This window comes from Chiloscyllium plagiosum, unplaced genomic scaffold (assembly GCF_037043375.1).
Source record: "Chiloscyllium plagiosum isolate Xiang-an unplaced genomic scaffold, Cpla_swu_hap1 HiC_scaffold_4, whole genome shotgun sequence".
In the NCBI taxonomy this organism is placed as follows: Eukaryota; Metazoa; Chordata; class Chondrichthyes; order Orectolobiformes; family Hemiscylliidae; genus Chiloscyllium; species Chiloscyllium plagiosum.
In genome coordinates, this window is record NW_028270142.1 from 130,797,519 (window position 1) to 130,818,925 (window position 21,407).

The following is a 21,407-nucleotide window of genomic DNA, read 5'->3' on the forward strand; positions in this document are numbered from 1 at the left end:
CTTAGCATGGCCAGTTCACCTAACCTGCACATCTTTGGATTGTGGGGGGAAACCTGAGTTCTCTGAGAAAATCCACACAGGCACAGGGAGAATGTGCAAACTCCACACAGACAGTCGTCCAAGGCTGGAATCGAACCCAGGTTATGGCGCTGTGAGGCAGCAGTATTAACCACTGGGCCACCATTGGAGAACAGTTGGCTATGATATGTCCACCACCAAAAGGAAATTAATTGGACCCATCGTATTTGCTCCCTCCTGAAAGACTCCACATTGTATCACCCAGTTGTTGCTAATTACTTCCAGGATTTTGAGCTCCTCTATAGTAAAGTGCATTTTTGATCACTTTAAGGTGTAGAAGAATTGTTACCAATTCTAAATGAGTCTTGACTAGACTGAGGCAGTGCATCCTCACCATGCCATTGATTTTGAATTCTTGTATTGGATACATCATTATAGTGAATGCTATTGCTGGAGTCTCCCAGCAGATGTGAATGAGTCTTAGATGTGAATGAGCTGACGGAGCTGGTCATGGATGAAAGTTAATAGTCCCTTTAAATGCCATCAACCACCCCTGAAGGTGAGTAAATCAGTTGCATCATGCATATGGTATTACACCCTCACAACCTTCTATTCAAAAGCAGGCAGGCTGCGGGGCGTTGTGTCATTGTGATTTCCGATGTTGCAGTCAATATTGAAAGACTGTGTGATGGCCTTTGTGGTTTTAAAGCTTTTCATTCAGCTACCTCTAAAATTCAGACCACAGCTTGCCAGAGAAGATGGTTTTGAGAATTCTATCATCACTCATGTGAATGGCATTGTCAGACTAATATGGCAAGATCTTTTTGAGTTGTTCTATTTCAAATTGTGTCAGTGTTGATGCCTCCTAACCTGATACTTTGTAGACAGCACAATAGAAATGATCAAGTCACTTGATGGTCACAGTCCTTGACTCCAATATCATGGTAGGGTGGTGAGGCTAGTGCTCATCATACACTGATTTTTATCACCAAGCTTCATTCCTATAGGCATCTCCACCAGAGGTGACAGAGCTGGCTCTGCCAAGCAAGTGGGTGACTCCATTGGGGTTAATTTGTGATGTTCTGTGAGGGGAAATAATGGAGGGAGTGGGATTTGACTGATCTTAAATTGAATGTTATAACTTGAAGCCTCAGTGATCTCCTATGAGTTGTACATGACTACAGTCCTTTTCTGTTTAGTTATAAGGACAAAAGGCTGTGCTCATTCAAAGGTCTGATAGAACGATTGGATCTCCTAGAGATGGTAGCACAGATTGTGGGAAAGAGCATGTTGGGAGTGATTATTTGCGTTACGTTAGTTTGGAGATTCCCTACCACCATTTAGTATCAGGTATAGATTCCTGTCTTTCCTGAATCATGCAAGGCGAGAACATGGCCTTAGTTGATGGTACCAGTGACTGTACAAATGGCAGACCATGTTCTCAAACTCCAGGCACCAGGATATCACATTGAACAGAACTGATGGCCTTGTCAAGTGAGTAACAATAGCCCAGAAATTCTCCTGGGTCTTCCCTACATTTCCCTGGATTTGGCAGGCCGGAAAATCATACTGGACACTCTGATGTCCATCTCAATACCAAATTGGTTTTCTCAAAGAAGTATTTTCCAGTAATGATTGGTTCCGTTTATGGGGTAGTGGAGGTGAGGAAGTATACTGTTTATTGATTGACATGGCAACCCATAACTTGTAAAAATCCACATTATTTACGTCATTGAAATCTTGTGTCCATTTCAGGTTGCCAGACCTTATTGTGAAGGGCAAGGAGATTGCTGATAAGATTCCAGTGCCATGCAGAGAATGTGGTGGATGAGCAGCATCATTTTTTACATTCTTAAGTTACTAGATGATCGCAACTCCCCAAATTACTGTATATTGCTGGTAAATTCTGCATCCTCCCACCTGCTTGTCTCAATCGTCACCATCAGCTGATCTACTGGATCACCGCTGTCCCCTCAGTTCCACCCACAGGAGCAGCTGCGCAGTCTCCCTCAGAGCATAGAGAGCTCGCTCACAAACCTTTCTCTAATGTCCAGTGAAACTCCTGGCAGCAGGTTAAAGCCTCAGTGGTGGGCACTAATCTATCAGTCGCACTTTATCAGCTGATCGCAGTGGAACGGCCCACTTCTAAATCAGTCAATAGCCTGTTCATTTTCTTCCAACATTTTTTTTCAACTGCTGACTGCCACAGAGCCGTTATGATGGACAAGAATTGGAACACATTATCAGCAAAACAGATCATTGTGTTTCCATAGCGAAGACCAAGTATTACTAGGATATTGATATAGGAATTAAATTCCTGGGAATTTATTGACTAATGACCAAACGTAATATAAGCTGAAAGGATAGTTGTTGATTTATTACAAAAGACAATTGCTGCAGAAACTCAGCAGGTCTGGCAGCATATGCGGACAGAAAGCAGAGTTAACGTTTCCAGTCACCCTTCTTCAGAGCAAGATAATTTCCCATTTCTGAATAAGGGTCACTGGATTTGGAACGTTAACTCTGCTTTGCTTTGTCTCTCTGCAAATGTTCCCAGACCTGCAGAGATTCTCCAGCAATTTCTGTTTTTGTTGCAGATTTCCAGTATCCACAGTTTTTTGTTTGTTGTTGATTTATTGTTGACTCAACTATTTAAAGCTGAGTCTTACAGTCCAGGAACGTCTGGGGTTTAATCCTCAATTTGCAGCATGTTTGATCTCCGACCTGTGTCCACATGAGAACAGGCCTCCATTAGGATTGAGGTCTCACTCCTGATTGTCATTTGCACAAACAATGCATGGACAGGAAGGAAATGTGTGGACTCTGTGTTTGGTGAAGACACATGCAGACTATATACTGTCCCTTGCCATACAGCTTGTATATGAGGATTAGCTGCTCCAAGCAATCAGGTGTTGGAGAATTGTATACCAAATGATTCAATATCTTTGGGGGAACATTGCCAGGGAAAAATAAGTCATATGGGTAACTGGGTCTGAAGCTGTCTTATGGGGAGAGTAATAACAAACAGACTCAGTCTTTGGCTACATATGCTTCTTGATAGTTTATCTTTTAGCCTTTCACACAAATGTGCACCAATGACTATATTTTAATGATTGTAAACCATTTAGGGACATCATGACATTATGAAATACTGTACAAATTCAAACCTGTGTAATTATAGTTAGGGGTCTCAGGTATGCCTGAACTTTACGTTTTGTCTTTCCAGTTTCCTTGCATGTTAAGGAGGAGCAGATGTACTTTGTGACTGGGACGATCTGAATTGAGTAATGATTGTAACTTTCAAACCCCAGGGTCTCCCACTCCATACCTACTGCCCACCTGCTGCTGGAAACCTGCCTCCTGCCTCATGATAGCCTGGCCAGGAGTTCAAATCCCCCTTGGCACACAGAGGGAACGACATGGGAACTTCCTAGCCCAAATCCCCTTCCCTTCCCATTATGGTCACACACACATTCTGGGATGATCATATTCAGGGTTACAAATGAGTACAGGATACTAGTCAGTATTGTGTTTACAGCTATTGCATGGAGACAAGTTTCCGGATGTAGGTTTGCTCGCTGGGCTGGAAGGTTCCTTTCCAGATGTTTCGTCACCCTTCTAAGTAACATCTTCAGTGGGCCTCCGGGCAAAGCACTGCTGATGATTCCTGCTTTCTATTTATATGTTTGAGTTTCTTTGCGTTGGTGATGTCATTTACTGTGGTGATGTCATTTCCTGTTCTTTTTCTCAGGGATTGGTAGATGGGGTCTAACTCGATGTGCTTGTTGATAGAGTTCCAGTTGGAATGCCATGCTTCTAGGAATTCTTGTGCGTGTCTCTGTTTGGCTTGTCCTAGGATGGATGTGTTGTCCCAGTCGAAGTGGTGTCCTTCCTTATCTGTATGTAAGGATACTAGTGAGAGAAGGTCATGTTGTTTTGTGGCTAGTTGATGTTCATGTATCCTGGTGGCTAGTTTTCTGACTGTTTGTCCGATGTACTGTTTGTTACAGTTCTTGCATGGTATTTTGTAAATGACATTAGTTTTGCTTGTTGTCGGTACAGGGTCTTCCAAGTTCATTAGCTGCTGTTTTATTGTGTTGGTGGGTTTGTGGGCTACCATGATGCCAAGGGGTCTGAATAGTCTGGCAGTCATTTCCAAGATGTCTTTGATGTAGAGGAGAGTTGTTAGGGTTTCTGGACCTGTTTTGTCTGCTTGTTTAGGTTTGTTGCTGAGAAATCGGCGGACTGTGTTCATTGGGTATCCATTCTTCTTGAATACACGATATTGGTGATTTTCCTCTGCTCTGCGTAATTCCTCTGTGCTGCAGTGTGTGATAGCTCATTGAAATAATATTCTGATGCAGCTTCGTTTGTGGATGTTGGGGTGATTGCTTCTGTAGTTCAATATTTGGTCCACATGTGTTGTTTTCCTGTAGACAAGTTTCTATCTGCTCTCCCTAAATGGAATAACACAATGGGAATTTTGAGAAATATTGGACGCTGACTGTCAATAAGAGTTACATGGAGCAGACAGGAAAATGTAACAGCAACATGCCTGAAATCCTTATCTTCGCAATGATTGTCACCAAATTAATTAGAAATAGAGACTTGCCCCTGATGTAGCTTCAGTTCAAAGTTTAGTTATATTTTTGTTCAATTATTTTTAAAGACACCAGATCTGACATTAGCGAGATCAGTAATTGGAAAGGTACTTGTCTCCTGCACCCTTGTCCTGTTCTTCAACTCAAACAACATGGTTCAGCAATCTCCATCTGTCTTGGGTTGCTGTGATGGCACCTAAATCAGGTGGGCATTTGGACGCCTTAAAAATCAAAGACCCAGTGCCAATGTGTGGGACTAGGGCAATATGTATCCTTAAACGATTTTAAGCACTTTGGGCTTGCATTTCCACTGGGGAATATCCCCATCCCCTATTCTCTATGTCAGCATCTGCAGTTCTGAGATGGACTATCAAGCACAGTCTGATTTCCCTCTTTTAAAGGCAATGTGATTCCAATGTGATTGATAACTAAAGCATTAGGTCCATATAATGCTGCTGTCTCATTATTGAGACGCTTTGCAGATGTTTCATGGTAACGCTCACCAGTAAGCTGAGCAGGCTTCCAAGGATGTAATGTTCTCTATTGTTCCACAATTCCTGTGTGATGGTCTCTAATCCAACTTGACAATGTTCACGGTTATGAATTTCTAAAATCTCACCACAGTATTTGTCAATTCCCTTGTCAACTCCTCCCAAACAGAACAGTCCATTGAGCTGTGCAGTCATTAAAACATCATATGTCCTATCAAGTCCATGCCAACGCTCTCTGTGAATAGCAACCCAGTCAGCCCCAAGCTTATATGAACAAATTGATCAGATGATGCCTTAATTCATTGAAGAGCAAAATGGTAGATGCTGGAAATCTGAAGTAAAAAGAGAGAATTCTCCAGTGGGTCTGGCAGCACCTGTGGAGAGAGAGCTAGGATTAACAGTTTGAATCCAACATGACTCTTCTCCAGAACTGAAAAGGGCTGGAAAATTACCGTCTTTAGAACTCCCTTGATCTTTTGCTCTGGTCACCCTCACCATCTGTTCCACTCGGTCCTTGTCGTCCCCTCCATTTTGTCAACGGCATAAAAACCACCATTTTCCAGCCACCCTGTTTCTTGTCTCCAAACAGACGTAGCTGTACCTGTTGAGTTTCTGCAGTGTTTTCCCTTTTTAACCTTAATTCACCTGTCTGTTTGAATTTATCGATGAATGGTTTTAGTGTGGTCACGTTCACATTTATTTTGAAGGAAGAGTTTTACCCCTCCGCTAATTTGGCATGAGGCTTGTCTTGACAGCAATGGGACCTGCTGCTAGCTAGGTCTCTCAGTCAGCAGTCAGCAGCTGTTTCATGAGTGTCCCAGTGGAAACCTTACGTCCAGGCTTCAATTCTCCCTGATACACTGTGAAGTAAAGAGCCACTTCATTAACTCACAGGCTTTTGCTAGCGTCAAGTTCTCAGAGAGAGCTGTGATCGATTGATTTGTGAACTGCTTCCTCCCTCTGGGAAAGTACAAACCCTCCAGCATGTCCAATTAACATTAGCTCTGCTTTCAGTCCTCAGGCTGGAGAGTGAGAGGAGGAGGAAGACAAAGGTGGTGCAACTTTGTAATACTCGCTGACTACCCAAAGACTCCTCATGAACTGTGCTGTGGTGCCCCACAAGGTTAAATTGCCATCCTGAAGGATGGAAGTTGTGGAACCCACGGTAGAATGAGCAGCACTTCCTGGGTTAATGATTGATTTAAATGTTGATATTTTGCAAAGTTTGATGATGATCTTAAAAATTATTTTAGAGAGACATTTCAGCTTCCCATTAGGAAAGTGGGTTTGATGTGGCTGCCCTTTGTTGGCTCATTTTTCACCTCATTAGATTGTTTTCTATTTCAGTTAGTGATACCATTAATCTGGTACAAATGTAGCATTCCTTTGAAGCTCCCTCAGGATGTACCACTATATTGAAGGTTCCATATAAATGTATTTTTGTTGTTGTAGAGCAATCTGCCCCTGGCTCGCCCCTCCATCTCCTTTAGGCAGGTGCTTGGTATGTAGTTCACAGTCGTTTATTTCTCCTTAAAGGTTGAATTAAACGGAAAATGATAAAAACTATTAATTTTATTTGTTCACGTCTAAGTGTTACTTGCATGGTATTGACTAACAATCAGAGCTTCAAATAGGAATGAATTCATTCCACAGCCACAGCATGACCAGTATGGGGAGTGAATTAGCAATAAAGTACTTAGGGATATCCTATGATCATAAAAGGTGCCGTATAAATGCAACTCTTTCTTGTTTCTATAATTACGTAATTAAAACCAGTTTACTCCATTAGAGTATAATCTTCCAAGTGACCCAAACAAGTTTAAATAACCCACTTATCCGTCTTCCTGGATAAAATTTGGAAATGTTGTAGAGCAGTGTGCATTGGGATGTTGGGTGACAACATCAATAGACCCCTGTCTGTGTTGTCCTTTAATCTGTGTGGAGACTGAATTCTTGGGTCAATGACCGAAAGAATTTAGTGTCATTGTTCCTTATCACTCTTTGGCACAACACCCTCATGCTTTGAAAACAGTGTATGCTGAATTCTTGAGTGAATTACTGGAAGATTTTGATTGTTGGTTCTAACCACATTATGGTTGACTCCTCTGCAGTGGGTGGTGCGTATATAGAACAAGCTGCCAGAGGAAGTGGTGGAGGCTGATACAATTACAATGTGTAAAAGGCATCTGGGTGGATATATGGATAGGAAGGGTTTAGAGGAATATGGGCCAAATGCTGGCAAATGGGACGAGGTGAGATTGGGATGGCTGGTCGGTGTGGACGAGTTGGACCGCAGGGTCTGTTTCCATGCTGTATGACTTTATGTCTCTATTATTGATCTGTTCATCTTTCTAAATTCAGGAAGATAGTGCTGACCTCAGGTGCCAGCTCCAGTTTGCGAAGGAGGAAGGCTCTTTGATGCGCAAGAAGATGGCAAAGTTGGGCAGGGAGAAGGACGAGTTGGAACATGAACTGCAGAAGTACAAGTCCCTGTACGGGGATGTGGACAGTCCCCTCCCCACCGGTGAGGCTGGAGGGCCGCCCAGCACCAGAGAGGCTGAGCTGAAGCTGCGGCTCAAGCTGGTGGAGGAAGAGGCCAACATCCTGGGCAGGAAGATCGTGGAGCTGGAGGTGGAGAACAGAGGCCTCAAAGCCGAGATGGATGACATGAAGTGCCAGCATGACAGGGAGTGCCCGGGCCGGGAACACGTGCCGAGCATTCCCACCTCGCCGCACGGTGACTCGCTGGACTCGGCGGCTGAACTCCGGAGGCACCTACAGTTCGTGGAGGAGGAGGCGGAGCTCCTGCGCCGCTCCATCAGCGAGATAGAAGACCACAACCGGCAACTCACCCACGAGATCAGCGTGCTGAGGCGTGGCCCAGGCCCAGGCCAGGAGCCTGCATGGCTGGAGGAGAAGGCAGGCATCTCCCTTCAGGAGGAGCTGAAAGCGGCCCGGCTCCAGGTCAACGAATTGAGCGGCAAGGTGATGAAGCTGCAGTACGAGAATCGGGTGCTCATCTCCAACGTGCAGCGCTACGACCTGGCGTCACACCTCGGCCTCCGTACGGCCAGCCCCAGGGACAGCGATGCCGACAGTGACCCGGGCAAGAAGGAAAGCGATGGTGAGGAGAGCCACGCTCCGCCCCAGCCAAAAAGGGAGGGCCCCATCGGCGGCGAGAGCGACTCCGAAGAGGTATGCGAGAAATCGCCTGGCAAGCCACCGGACGCAGTCGACATCTGCGCCTTGGAGTTGCTGAGGAAGAGGGAAGACACCGAGTCTCTCATCAGCATCAAACGGGAGGCCGAACGTCTGGGCAGGACGGTCGATCGCCTGATCACAGACACAGATAGTCTCATCTACGATGCCAAGCTGCTGGTGACCAGTGCTGCCTCAGACCAAGGCTTCAGTGAAGACGGGGAGAGAAGCAGCAGCAGCAGCAGCAGGAACCAGCCTGAGCTTCTGGACACCATCAACACCAGGATGAAGGCGTTCCGATCTGAGCTGCACACCTTCATGGAGAAGGTTGACCATCTCGGGGAAGGGCTGAGGGAGCAAATGGACGACCTGTCACCCTTGCCACATCTGACAGAGTCTGGAAGCTTCCTGTCATCTGTGACTTCCATGTCTCGCGACTCTCCTGTTGGAACTCTGGGGAAGGAGCTCATCACTGACTTCCAGGTAAGCAAGCTGGCTCTGTCTGCTTTTAGATGCACCACTGCTGCTCTCGCTTCTGCTGTTGCCTTTAAACTCAATAACACTTTGCACCTTTACTAAGCATAAACCAAACTGCACTAAAACACTTACTAAATACATTCTGTGCTCAGCTCATAGAGTTTGATGTGAAGCCTCATGCAGAATGGGAAAACATTGCAAGACTAACGCTGATGAAGGTCTTTTTCAGCCCATTTACACCTGACTTCCAAAAACCTCGAGAGACCAGCTCAAATGGAATTAGGCTATTTAAGGTGTAGCATTATTCAGATTCTATGCTTCAAAGATATAAAGCCCCCATGTACTTTCATTTTTTTTTACAGTAGATCAGACAGGGTCATTAAATCAGCTCACTCTCTGCTATTCCTGAGCCAAGATGGATTAGGAGCAAATCCACTAGTGCCAGATATCACATTTCTCGCATCTTCTCCAGTCAGACTGAGAGCTTGGCAGGAAGGGAAGTGTTCAGCTGCTTGTGCACTTGAGTCACAGCGTCACCTTCAGAGTGCTGGGGCTGAGCTGTGGGCCTGCGATGTGAGTGAAAGATGGACAATGTTTTACACAGCTTGCTTTATGAAGCAAAATGGGATTGGCACATACCTTCGGTTAGAGAGTGAGCAGGCCAGTTTGGATACGGCTGACTGGATTTTTCCAAAATATATGGCCCAGAAATAACAATCCAGCTCTTTTTCCACTTGAACACAGAAGAAGAATTAACGATGTGGGTTATCCAAGTTTTTATTGTCTTCACCTCAGATTTATTGCCATGATTAATGTCTTTTCTACCTTCCTTTCTGGCCTAACACCTCGGGCCCTTTTTGATTTTGAATTTTGCAAAAGGCAGCAATTCTGTTCACACTATTAGGGTGTGTTTACCAAAGCAAGGGTTTGGGTGTTATGGAATGAGGTGGTTAATCCTGAACAAAGAATTCTTCCTGCATTTGCTCTTAAAGTACTTGCCCAAGCAGACCAGAATCTTTCCATTGAGTAGGTTTATCACAGCAGGGAAAACTGGTGGGGGTAGGCATTACACATTGAGCAGCTGACCCACTGTGACATACAGATTTATTTTGCAAGTTTACTCTGGGGCAGTGGGGACATTACCCTCTGAATTGTCCATTTCTTTGTTGAGCTGCAGTTTGTTCAGCCCATCACATTGTGCATTGAACGAAGTTAATAAAACTCCCCATAAATACACAGCTTTTTGTTAATCTAGGCTATTGATTGATAGTGACCTCGGTGAGTAAATACATGTAGGCTACGCGTCAACCCCCAAAATCTAATTGAATGACAGTGTAGCTGAATGGCCTGTTTCTGATTCTATGTCCATCTACCAATGGAAGTCACAATTTCATTGAACCTGATAAGCAGAGTAAAATGTGTAGCAAATCTGAACACGTATTCTTAAAGACTTTGTAAATGGTTAGGTACTTTTTATCAGTTTCATTGGGCAGGCTGCCTGGCACATCTGTAAATATGACTGAGCTGTGAAGCTCCACCATTCCGACAGCCAAACCTCACCAGTTACTATTTCAGTTATGCCTCACCTCCGTGGCCTGGGTCGGGTAGAAACTGGTGGCACGATCGTTGGGTGAAATCCATATCAGAAAGTGTGGGTACAAGCGACAAATTGCGAACTCGAGTCCCACTTCATATCTGCCACAGGCCTGACCAGGTCACTAATGACTAGCAAGTGTTGTGTGGCTTGTGGACAGTTTGGAGCTTATCTTCCTGAGATTGAACAGTCAGTCCGTTGCCAACCTCTGTCCAATATCAGGCATCAAGAGTGCCTTGGATAATTTAGAGTGTTGCTTGGGACTGGTGATATCCAATGGAATACTAACTCAACCTGAGAAAATCTTCAGTGAGAAAATAGAAGCAGAATCTTCAACACCAACCATAGCACATTGAAAAACTAGTGGTGATTAAATAAAGAAAATTTCATAAATGTCACTAGATTTCCTAAAAAATATTACTAGCCCTAAATGTTCAATAGATTTGTCCAGGAGTGTAGTAGGATGATAGTTCATTAAAAATACGATGTGGAGGCGTCAGTACTGGACTGGGGTAGACAAAGTCAGAAGTCACATGACACCAGGTTATAGTCCAACAGGTTTATTTGCAATCACAAGCTTTTAGAGCGCTGCTCCTTCATCAGGTCAACTTCAAAAGCTTGTGATTTCAAATAAACCTGTTGGACTATATCCTAATGTCGCGTGACGTTTGACTTTGTCATTAAAAATAAACAGTTAACTCCCACATTAAAGTAGTGACCAAAGCAATATAATTCCTCCATTGTCATCACCAACAGGAATGTGTAGACTGACCCATTCATTATGGAATTCGTTCAAATCTCTGAGTCTCTTAGGTCCCTTGGATCCAATTCCATGAGCTGATTTACAGAATACCAGAGGCGGTTCAAGATTCTCGATTCGCTTAATGATCCATGGAAAGACATAAGGAGCACATGCCATGAAACCAATCAATTCTCCCTTCCTACAGAGGGGAGGGGGCATGGTATCCTCAGACAGGCAGCACCGTGATTTAAGGCTGGTGCTTGCTTCTAGTCACGGAACCAGCCCCCACTAACCCCCTCCTGAATGGTGCTTTGTGCATGGCTCCTGCAAGGGATAGGCAAATTCTTTCATGATTTGTAAGCTTACCGTTGGTTTGATTCATGCATCCTTCATTGCATGCGCCTCATAACCAGTGTTTGCATTCTTTTTTCCTCTCTTTCTCTTTTTTCTTTTCAGATGTTTCAGCCCATCATTTTGCTTATACTCATTTTGGTTCTGTTTTCATCACTCTCTTATGCCACTGTGTTTAAGTTGGTTTTCCTTTTCACGCTTTTCTTTGTCTTGTAGTTTTTTAGTCGTCGACTATACCCATTTTTGTTTTTTTTTATTTCCTCCCTGTCCTTTATTGTTTTTGTTAAATCGCCCATGCACTCAACAGTCCAAACTGAGGGACCAGCCTGATTGGCAGCTAGTCCCCAGTCTTAGAGAAGAGCAAGAAACCCTTCAGAGCCGAGGCACTATGGACCAAATCCGCAAAGCTGATGGAGACTACAAAATATACAGGACAGAAGATGAGAGCTGCTTCAGTACAGAGGTAACTAAAGACATTTGTTTTTGGTAACAATTTGGGAAGCATTTTGAGTCAGGCAGCAATTTCCATTGTGCAGAGCTGTGTTCCCAATCAGGAGAAAGGGATTCAAATCTTCATGTTTCTGTGTAATAGTCCCTGCAGAGATGGATACATTTTAAAAAGAGATCTGAATTTCGTACAATCTGTACAAAGCATTCAATGAGATTTCACATTAAAAGACTTTTACCTTAACAAACCAAATAAAATCAATATCGACTAAACATCATTTAGTAGAAACCTAATAAATTAATGGAAAGTATTCCCAAACAACTTCTTAACACAATCAAAAACAGACAACGTTATGCAGTACATCTCACTCTCTGTAGACATATAATCTTGCGGCTAATTCTCCCAGCCCATCACCCCACTTTGCTAAGATAAATCTGCCATTGTGCTTCTCCAGACTTGAGTCTATGAGCATAATGAAATGGCTTTTCCATTGTAAGGTTCAGCCTGGTGTCTAACTTTCCACAGTGGTAGGTTTGTTTTTCAGAATGAGTTGTGTTCTCACCAGCACTCTGCTCGCTGCTTCCCTAAAAGATGTTCATTCCTTTAGCTTGGTACCTGTTATGGGTGGTCATCTCCAAAACCTTTGTCTGAATACCTCTGGGAATCTGCCTTCCTTTTGTGTCCAGGCGTTAAAGTTTGCACTTCGTTTTCTGTCGGATTTGACCTGTGCCCCCTGGTGTCTCCATCACATTGGCCTGTTGCCAGGCAGAGTTCAGTCCAATTTACTCCATTTTAGGCCATCATGTTTCACCTCAAATGAAAAAAACACTGCTTCTGATGTTTCTAAAAGCACATCTTCTAAAGTTTAAGGGTCACGACACCTGGCTTTAATATTTAGAACTGTCTGTGATGATTTGCTTTGTCAATCGGTCTTTGATTATCAGTAAGTTGGAGGATTATAGAGGAGGCAAAGAGGGAACCCTTCTCAAGGAAGACTGTGCTAGGCTGCAGATCACAATTGAACCGGAATCCTTGGATTTTGGAAAAGTGCCAAAGGATTGGAAAACTATCTGTATAAAACCTTTACTCAAAAATTAAAGGAGAGATAAAGAAAATAACTGTAGACGAGTTAACTTGACATCTTTATTGGGAAAATGTTAGCATCTGTTATACGATAGAAGAGCATTTAGAAAACAAAATATAATCAAGCACTATTAGCATGACATCATGGAGGAGAAATCAGGCTTTACATATATTAGAATGCTGGAGGATAAACAAAAAGGAAGCAGAAAAATCTGTAAATTGAAAATGTTTTTAAAAAGCATCACTCATTAGTTTCCATGTTCTTAAAGAATGTCTCCTTTTTACAACAGGATAATTAAAGTATCCATCATTCAGGCCCTGAGGCTGAACTGTTCCAACATTCTAATGGATGTCAGAACACTCAGTCAAGGCTCAGTATGTGTTCATGACTGAGACGCTGCACTGACCAACCAACAGCCCAACACATCTCTGCAAGAGTTCCTCGGGGTAGTGTCCTTGGCCCAACCATCTTCAGCTGCTTTACCAACCTCTTTTGCTCCACCATAAGATCAGATGATCACTGATCAATATACGATGCTTGGTAGCATTCTTAACTCATCAGATACAAAAGCAGTCCATAACCAGTATCTAGGCTTAGCCTGAGACATGGCAAGTGAAATTCGTGTCACACAAATGCCAGGCAATGATCATCTTCAACAAGAGACAATCCCTTGACATTCAGTGGCATTGCCATCACTGAAACCACTACTGTCAGGATCCTGTGGTTGCACAATTGAGCAGAAACTGAACTGGACTAGCCATACAAATACAATGGTTACAAGAGCAGGTCAGCAACTCTGAATCCTGTAACTCACCTTTTGACTGCCAAAAGCCTGCGTACAGCGTACAAGGCACAAGTCAGACGTGTGTTGGAATACTCCCCACTTGCCTAGATGGCTGCAGCTCCAGGTGCTTGACACCATCCAGGACAAAGCAGCTCACTTGACTGGCACCACAATGACAAACATCCACTCCCTCCACCGCTGATGCTCAGTAGTAACATTGTGTACTATGTACAAGATGTATTGCAGAAATTCACCTAAGTTCCTTAGACAGCAACTTCCAAACCCATGACCACCACCACCATTTAGAAGGACAAGGGCAGGAGATACATGAAAAACCACCACCTACAATTTCCCCTCCAAGCCACTCACCATCATACCTGGAAACATACCGCCGTGCCTTCATGTGTTTCTGGGTCAAAGTCCTGGAACTTTGGGTCTACCAACAGAAAATGGACTGCAGCGGTTCAAGAAGGCAGCTCAGCACCACCTTCTCACCAGCAATTAGAGATGGGCAATAAATGCTGCCCTGGCAGGTACACCCACATCCCATGAGCGAATTAAGAAAAAACATTCTTAGGTGTGTCAAAGATGTCAGGGGCAGTTTTTATCTTATCGCCAAAATTGGTAGATCTGCCACTATACCTGTCCAAAGTGATTAAAGGGCTTGGTGTGTGTTAAGTTCAGGTCTCATTGGTATAATCTGAATATTCAATGAACACATTAGGCGCTTTATTATGCAAGAGGCCAGAATGTCTCGCAGCTTCAAGAAGCACGAAGTCACGAAAAATGAGAGCTGTATGGGTTAAGAAGAGAGCTATCAGTAGTTGTCAGCAACCTATATATTTGTGGGACTGCACGTAGAGTCATAGAGGTGTACAGCACGGAAACAGACCCTTTAGTCCAACTCGTCCATACCAACCAGATATCCTAACCTAATCTAGTCCCATTTGCCAGCACTTGTCCCATATCCCTCTAAACTATTAATATTCGTGTACCTATCCAGATGCCTTTTAAATGTTGTAATTATGCCAGCCTCCACCACTTCCTCCGGCAGTTCATTCCATACACGTACCACCCTCTGTATGAAAACCTTAAACCTATGCCCTCTAGTTCTGATCTCCGCCACCCCAGGTAAAAGACCTTGTCTATTATCCTGTCCATGCCCTTCATGATTTAATAAACCTCAGCTTCCGATGCTTCAGGGAAAACAGCCCCAGCCTATTCAACCTCTCCCTATAGCTCAAATCCTCCAACCCTGGCAACATCCTTGTAAATCTTATCTGAACCCTTTCAAGTTTCACAACATCCTTCCGATAGGGAGGAAACCAGAATTGCATGCAATATTCCAACAGTGGCCTAACCAATGTCCTGTACAGCCACAATATGACCTCCCAACTCCTGTACTCAATACTCTGTCCAATAAAGGAAAGCATACCAAACATCTTCTTCACTATCCTATCGACCTGCGATTCTACTTTCATGGAGCTATGGACCTGCACTCCAAGGTCTCTTTGTTCAGCAATTCTCCCTAGGACCTTACCATTAAATGTGTAAGTCCTGCTAAGATTTGCTTTCCCAAAATGCAGCACCTCACATTTATCTGAATTAAACTCCACCTGCCACTTCTCAGCCCATTGGCCCATCTGGTCAAGATCCTGTTGTAATCTGAGGTAATCTTATTCGCTGTCCACTACCCCTCCAATTTTGGTGTCATCTGCAAACTTACTAACTATATCTCCTGTGTTCATATACAAATCATTTATATAAATGACAAAAAGCGGTGGAACCAGCACCAATCCTTGTGGCACACCACCAGTCACAGGTCTCCAGTCTGAAAAGCAACCCTCCACCACCACCCTCTGTCTTCTACCTTCGAGCCAGTTCTGTATCCAAATGCCTAGTTCTCCCTGTATGCCATGAGATCTAACCTTGCTAACCGGTCTACCATGCGGAACCTTGTCATACTTTAGTCCATATAGATCACGTACGCTACTTTGTCCTTATCAGTCTTCTTCGTTATTTCTTCAAAAATTCAGTCAAGTTGTTGCATGCCTACCTCTGGTCCTATGAACAAATCCACAAAAAAAAGTGCCAGTCTATTTTTGGAACAGTTTCCAGAATGCCTTATACATATGTTATACACAGCCAACAAATGAAAATGTAAGAGATGATTTTGTAATGATACACTGCTGGTGCGGAATCCCTGCACACATCACAAACTGTTAACATCATCCTTCTCTGGACAAAAATACATTCCGAATGCTTATACTTTCAAATAAACATGTTGGACTATAACCTGCTGTTGTGTGATTTTTAACTTCATCCAACAATGAACATCTCATCTTCACAGAGTCTCTCTCCTGAGTTGGTCAGCACCCCCTCCTCCCATCTCCCCCCAGTGGTTTCCTGCTACCTGCCTTGAAATTGAAACTCTCGGCTTTTCTTTGATAAATGTAAATGAATCTGAGGAATTGAAGGAGAATCTTTGAGTTGAACAATTGGTTTGTCAAATAAGGATGGGCTAACCGAAATGGACAATCATCTCTCTCTCTCTCTCTCTCTTGCTCTCTCTCTCTCTCTCACATCAAATTAAAAATTAGAGAAATACTAAAAGACTGGAATCAGCCAAGAGTGAAGGCAGAGGTTAATGTAATTATACTCGAGCCTTCACCAGGGGTGGAGTCCGACCACGCTGATGTTTTTTTTAACATCAGAAGTTACACCCAGGCTTTGGACTAATGCACAATTGTGATCTTTCTTCTTTGAAACGTGTGTTTCTCTTTCTATATCTGCATCAGGTCAGTTTTAACAGTCTTTCGTTCTTCCAGACCAGTCAAATTACGTTCAGTGAGACAGAGGCCCACACTGTCATCTGCACACCACAACTGCAGCAAAGTGTTTGATGAGGAAAGGTCTTCAGTTAGAATATATTTTTTTCTCCAGAGAAGGATGATGTTAACAGTTTGTGATGTGCGCAGGGATTCCCCACCAGCAGCGTTTCATTGCAAAATCATCTCTTACATTTTCACTTGTTGGGTGGGTGTAGCATATCTAAAGGGAGTTCTGGAAACTGTTCCAAAAATAGCCTGGCACTTTTTTATGTGGAAATGTTTATAGAGCCAGAAATAGGCATGCAAGTGCAGTCCCACAAATATATAGACTGTCGACTGTCAACTACTGATAGCCCACATTCTACCCCATACAGCCCTCATTTTTCGTGACTTCATGGTTCTTGAAACTGCGAGACATTCTGGCCTTTGGCATAACAAGGTGCCTAATGTGTTCATTGAACATTTGATTATACCGATGAGACCTGAACTTAACACACACCAAGCCCTTTAATCACTTTGGACAGGTATAGTAGCAGATCTACCAATTTTGGCGATAAGATAAAAACCACTCCTGACACTTTTGATACACCTAAGAATTTTTTTCTTAATTCGCTCATGGGATGTGGGTGTACCTGCCAGGGCAGCATTTATTGCCCATCTCTAATTGCTGGTGAGAAGGTGGTGCTGAGCTGCCTTCTTGAACCGCTGCAGTCCATTTTCTGTTGGTAGACCCAAAGTTCCAGGACTTTGACCCAGAAACACATGAAGGCACGGCGGTATGTTTCCAGGTATGAGTGGTGAGTGGCTTGGAGGGGAAATTGTAGGTGGTGGTGTTTCATGTATCTCCTGCCCTTGTCCTTCTAAATGGTGGTGGTGGTCATGGGTTTGGAAGTTGCTGTCTTAGGAACTTAGGTGAATTTCTGCAATGCATCTTTTAGATTGTACACAATGTTACTACTGAGCGTCAGCGGTGGAGGGAGTGGATGTTTGTCATTGTGGCGCCAATCAAGTGAGCTGCTTTGTCCTGGATGGTGTCAAGCACCTGGAGCTGCAGCCATCCAGGCAAGTGGGGAGTATTCCACACACGTCTGACTTGAGCCTTGTAGACTGTGGGCAGGCTTTTGGCAGTCAAGAGTTGATACATTCTGCAGGATTCCTATTTGCTGACCTGCTCTTGTAGCCATTGTATTTATATGGCTACACCAATCTCTAGTCAATTGTGAAATCACAGAATGTTGATAGATGTGGATGATGTGGAGTTGCTGGTGTCGGACTGGGATGGACAAAGTTTAAAAAATTACACAACATCACATTATAGTCCAACTGGTTTGTGTGCAAGTACAAGCTTTCAGAGCGCTACTCCTTCATCAGGGAGCTAGTGGGGCAGGATCATAGGACACAGAATTCATAGCAAAAGATCAAAGTGTCATACAACTGATGTGATACATTGAACAAACCTAGACTGCTGTTCAGTCTTCAAACACTTAGAATGGGGATGCAGGTTTCGGTTGATTAATATGGAAATCCCAGAACTTCTTTCAAGTCACATTCCCAAGATAACTTATGTTTTTATCAGTAAAAAAACTAGTGACATCTCAGCTCAGACAATGCATTAAAGGTGTGTAATTAGAGTATGTCTGTACCAAACCTTGAATCAGACTGGTTCTATTTCCAAAGTAGGAATTTATAAAATGTCACATGGACTGACTGCCAACAGATTGTGTGCTTTTTGAACAAAATAGAATGTATCTGCAAATACAAAGTGGATTCAGTGATTGTAATGCCATTGAATGTCAAGGGATTGTCTCTAGTTGAAGATGACCATTGTCTGGCATTTGTGAGGCATTAATGTTACTTGTCATTTGTCAGGCTAAGCCTAGACACTGTCCACATATCGCTGCATTTGGATATGGACTGCTTCTCTATCTGACAAAGTCAGGAATGGTGCCAAACATTGTGCATTCATCACTGATCATCCCCACTTCTGACCTTATGGTAGAGCATACGTGGTTGGTGATGCAGCTGAAGATGGTTGGGCCTAGGACACTACCCTGAGGAACTCCTGCAGAGATTTCTTTAGCTGAGGTGACTGACCTCCCACTACCACAGCCATCTTCCTAAGCTAACAAAATTACACAAAGAACAATGGCAGCTGGAGATCTGAAACAAACAAAACCAGGAATTGCTGGAGATACTCAGCAGGCCTGGCAGTCTAAGTGGAGAGAAACCGCCTTTGGCACCTCGGCACCACCCTCATGACCTGTCCTACCTGTCCATCTTCCTTCCCACCTATCCTTCCCTCCTCTCTTACTCCCCCCACCTCCATCTACCTATCGCACTCTCAGCTAACTTCCCACAGCCCCACCCCCCCTCCCTTTTATCTCACCACCCCCTCGGCTCACAGCCTCATTCCAGATGGAGGGTGTTTGCCCAAAACTCTCCTGCCCCTCGGATGCTGCCTGACCTGCTGTGTTTTTCCAGCACCACAGTATTGAATCCATGTGGAGAGAAAACAGAGTTAACTTTTCCAATAGAATGACCCTTCTTCCATTGTGCCAGGTATGATGTCAACCTGTGGTAAGCTTCCCCTTTGTTTCTGGGTGATTCTGAAGAATGGTCACTGGACTTAGAATCATAGAGTCATAGAGATGTACAGCATGGAAACAGACACTTCGGTCCAACCCGTCCATGCTGACCAGATATCCCAACCCAATCTAGTCCCAACCTAGCCCATATCCCTCCAAACTCTTCCTATTCATATACCCATCCAAATGTCTTTGAAATGTTGCAATTGTACCAGCCTGTACCACTTCCTCTGGCAGCTCATTCCATACCCGTATCACCCTCTGTGTGAAAAGGTTACCCCTTAGGTCTCTTTTATATCTTTCCCCTCTCACCCTAAACCTATGCCCTCTAGTTCTGGACTCCCTGACCCCAAGGAAAAGACTTTGTCTATTTATCCTATCCATGCCCCTCATACTTTTGTAAACCTCTATAAGGTCACCCCTCAGCCTCCAGGTACAATAGCACCAGCCTATTCAACCTCTCCCAAAACTCAAATCCTCCAACCCTGGCAACATCCTTGTAAATCTTTTCTGAACCCTTTCAGGTTTCACAACATCTTTTGGATAGAAAGGAGACTAGAATTGCATGCAATATTCCAACAGTGGCCTAACCAATGTCCTGTACAGCCGCAACATGACCTCCCAACTCCTGTACTCAATATTCTGACCAATGAAGGAAAGCATACCAAATGCCTTCTTCACTATCCTATCGACTTGCAACTCTACTTTCAAGGAGTTATGAACCTGCACTCTAAGGTTTCTTTGTTCAGTAACACTCTAGGACCTTACTATTAAGTGTATAAGTCCTGCTAAGATTTGCTTTCCCAAAATGCAATACCTCGCATTTATCTAAATTAAACTCCATCTGCCACTTATTAGCCCATTGGCCCATCTGATTAAGATCCTGTTGTAATCTGAGTTAACCCCCTTCGCTGTCCACTACACCTCCAATTTTGGTGTCATCTACAAACTTATGGACTAAACCTCTTATGCTCACATCCAAATCATTTATATAAATGACGAAAAGAAGAGGACCCAGCAACAATCCTTGTGGCACTCCACTGGTCACAGGCCTCCAGTCTGAAAAACTACCCTCCACCACCATCCTCTGTCTTCTACCTTTGAGCCAGTTCTGTATCCAAATGGCTAGTTCTCCCTGTATTCCGTGAGATCTAACCTTGCTAACCACTCTCCCATGGGGAACCTTTTCAAACACCTTACTGAAGTTCATATAGATCACATCTACAGCTCTGCCCTCATTAATCCTCTTTGTTATTTCTTTAAAGCCATGTTGACTATCCCTAATCAGTCCTTGCCTTTCCAAATACATGTACATCCTATCCCTCAGGATTCCCTCCAACAACTCACTGGTCTATAGTTCCCTGGCTTCTCCTTACCGCCCTTCTTAAACAGTGGCACCACGTTAGCTAACCTCCACTCTCCTGGCACCTCACCTGTGACTACGATGATACAAATATCTCAGCAAGAGGTCCAGCAACCACTTCCCTAGCATCCCACAGAGTTCTCATCAGGTCCTGGGGACTTATCCACCTTTATGCATTTCAAGACTTCCAGTACTTCCTCCTCTGTAATATGGACATTTTTCAAGATGTCACCATCTATTTCCCTACATTCTGTATCTTCCATGTCCTTTTCCACAGTAAATACTAATGCAAAATACTCGTTCAGTAATTCCCCCATTTTCTGCCGTCCCACACAAAGGCCGCCTTGCTCTCTACAGATGCTAAAAGACCTGCCAAGTTTCTTCAGCAATTTTTGTGTGTCTCATTTAATCTAGTTTTGCTAAGGCTCCTTGACACCACCACTTATCAAATGTAACTTTGATGTCATGGGAAGACTGGAATAAGGTCAGGAGCTGAGTGGCCCTGGCAGAACCCAAACTGGGGGCATCACTGAGCAGGTTATTGCTGAGCAGGTGCTGTTTGATAGCACTGTTGATGATACCTTCCATCGCTTTGCTAATAATCGAGATTAGACTAATGGGATGATAATTAGTCAGATTTTATCTGTCATTTTTATGTACTGGATGTATCCATATTATTGGGTAGAAGTCAGCCTTCTAGTTGGAATGGAACAGCTTGGCTAGGGGAACAGCAGGTTCTAGAGCACAAGTCTTCAGTACTATTGCCTGAGCATTACCAGAGGCCCATAGACATTTCAGTATGAAGTGTCTCCAATAATTTCTTGATATCTGACAGAGTGA

At 43.7% G+C, this 21,407-nt stretch overlaps 1 protein-coding gene across 3 annotated transcripts in view; it reads left to right on the forward strand.

The window, feature by feature from the left end:
• The window catches only part of mtcl1 (microtubule crosslinking factor 1), a 211,681-nt gene that overhangs the window by 100,439 nt on the left and 89,835 nt on the right, over positions 1 to 21,407 (forward strand). For all 3 annotated transcript variants that reach the window (XM_043687777.2, XM_043687778.2, XM_043687776.2), the window contains exons 5-6: positions 7,472 to 8,791; positions 11,780 to 11,935. In XM_043687777.2, coding sequence (XP_043543712.2) covers positions 7,472 to 8,791; positions 11,780 to 11,935 — 1,476 coding nt within the window. The remainder of the gene's footprint in view (positions 1 to 7,471; positions 8,792 to 11,779; positions 11,936 to 21,407) is intronic.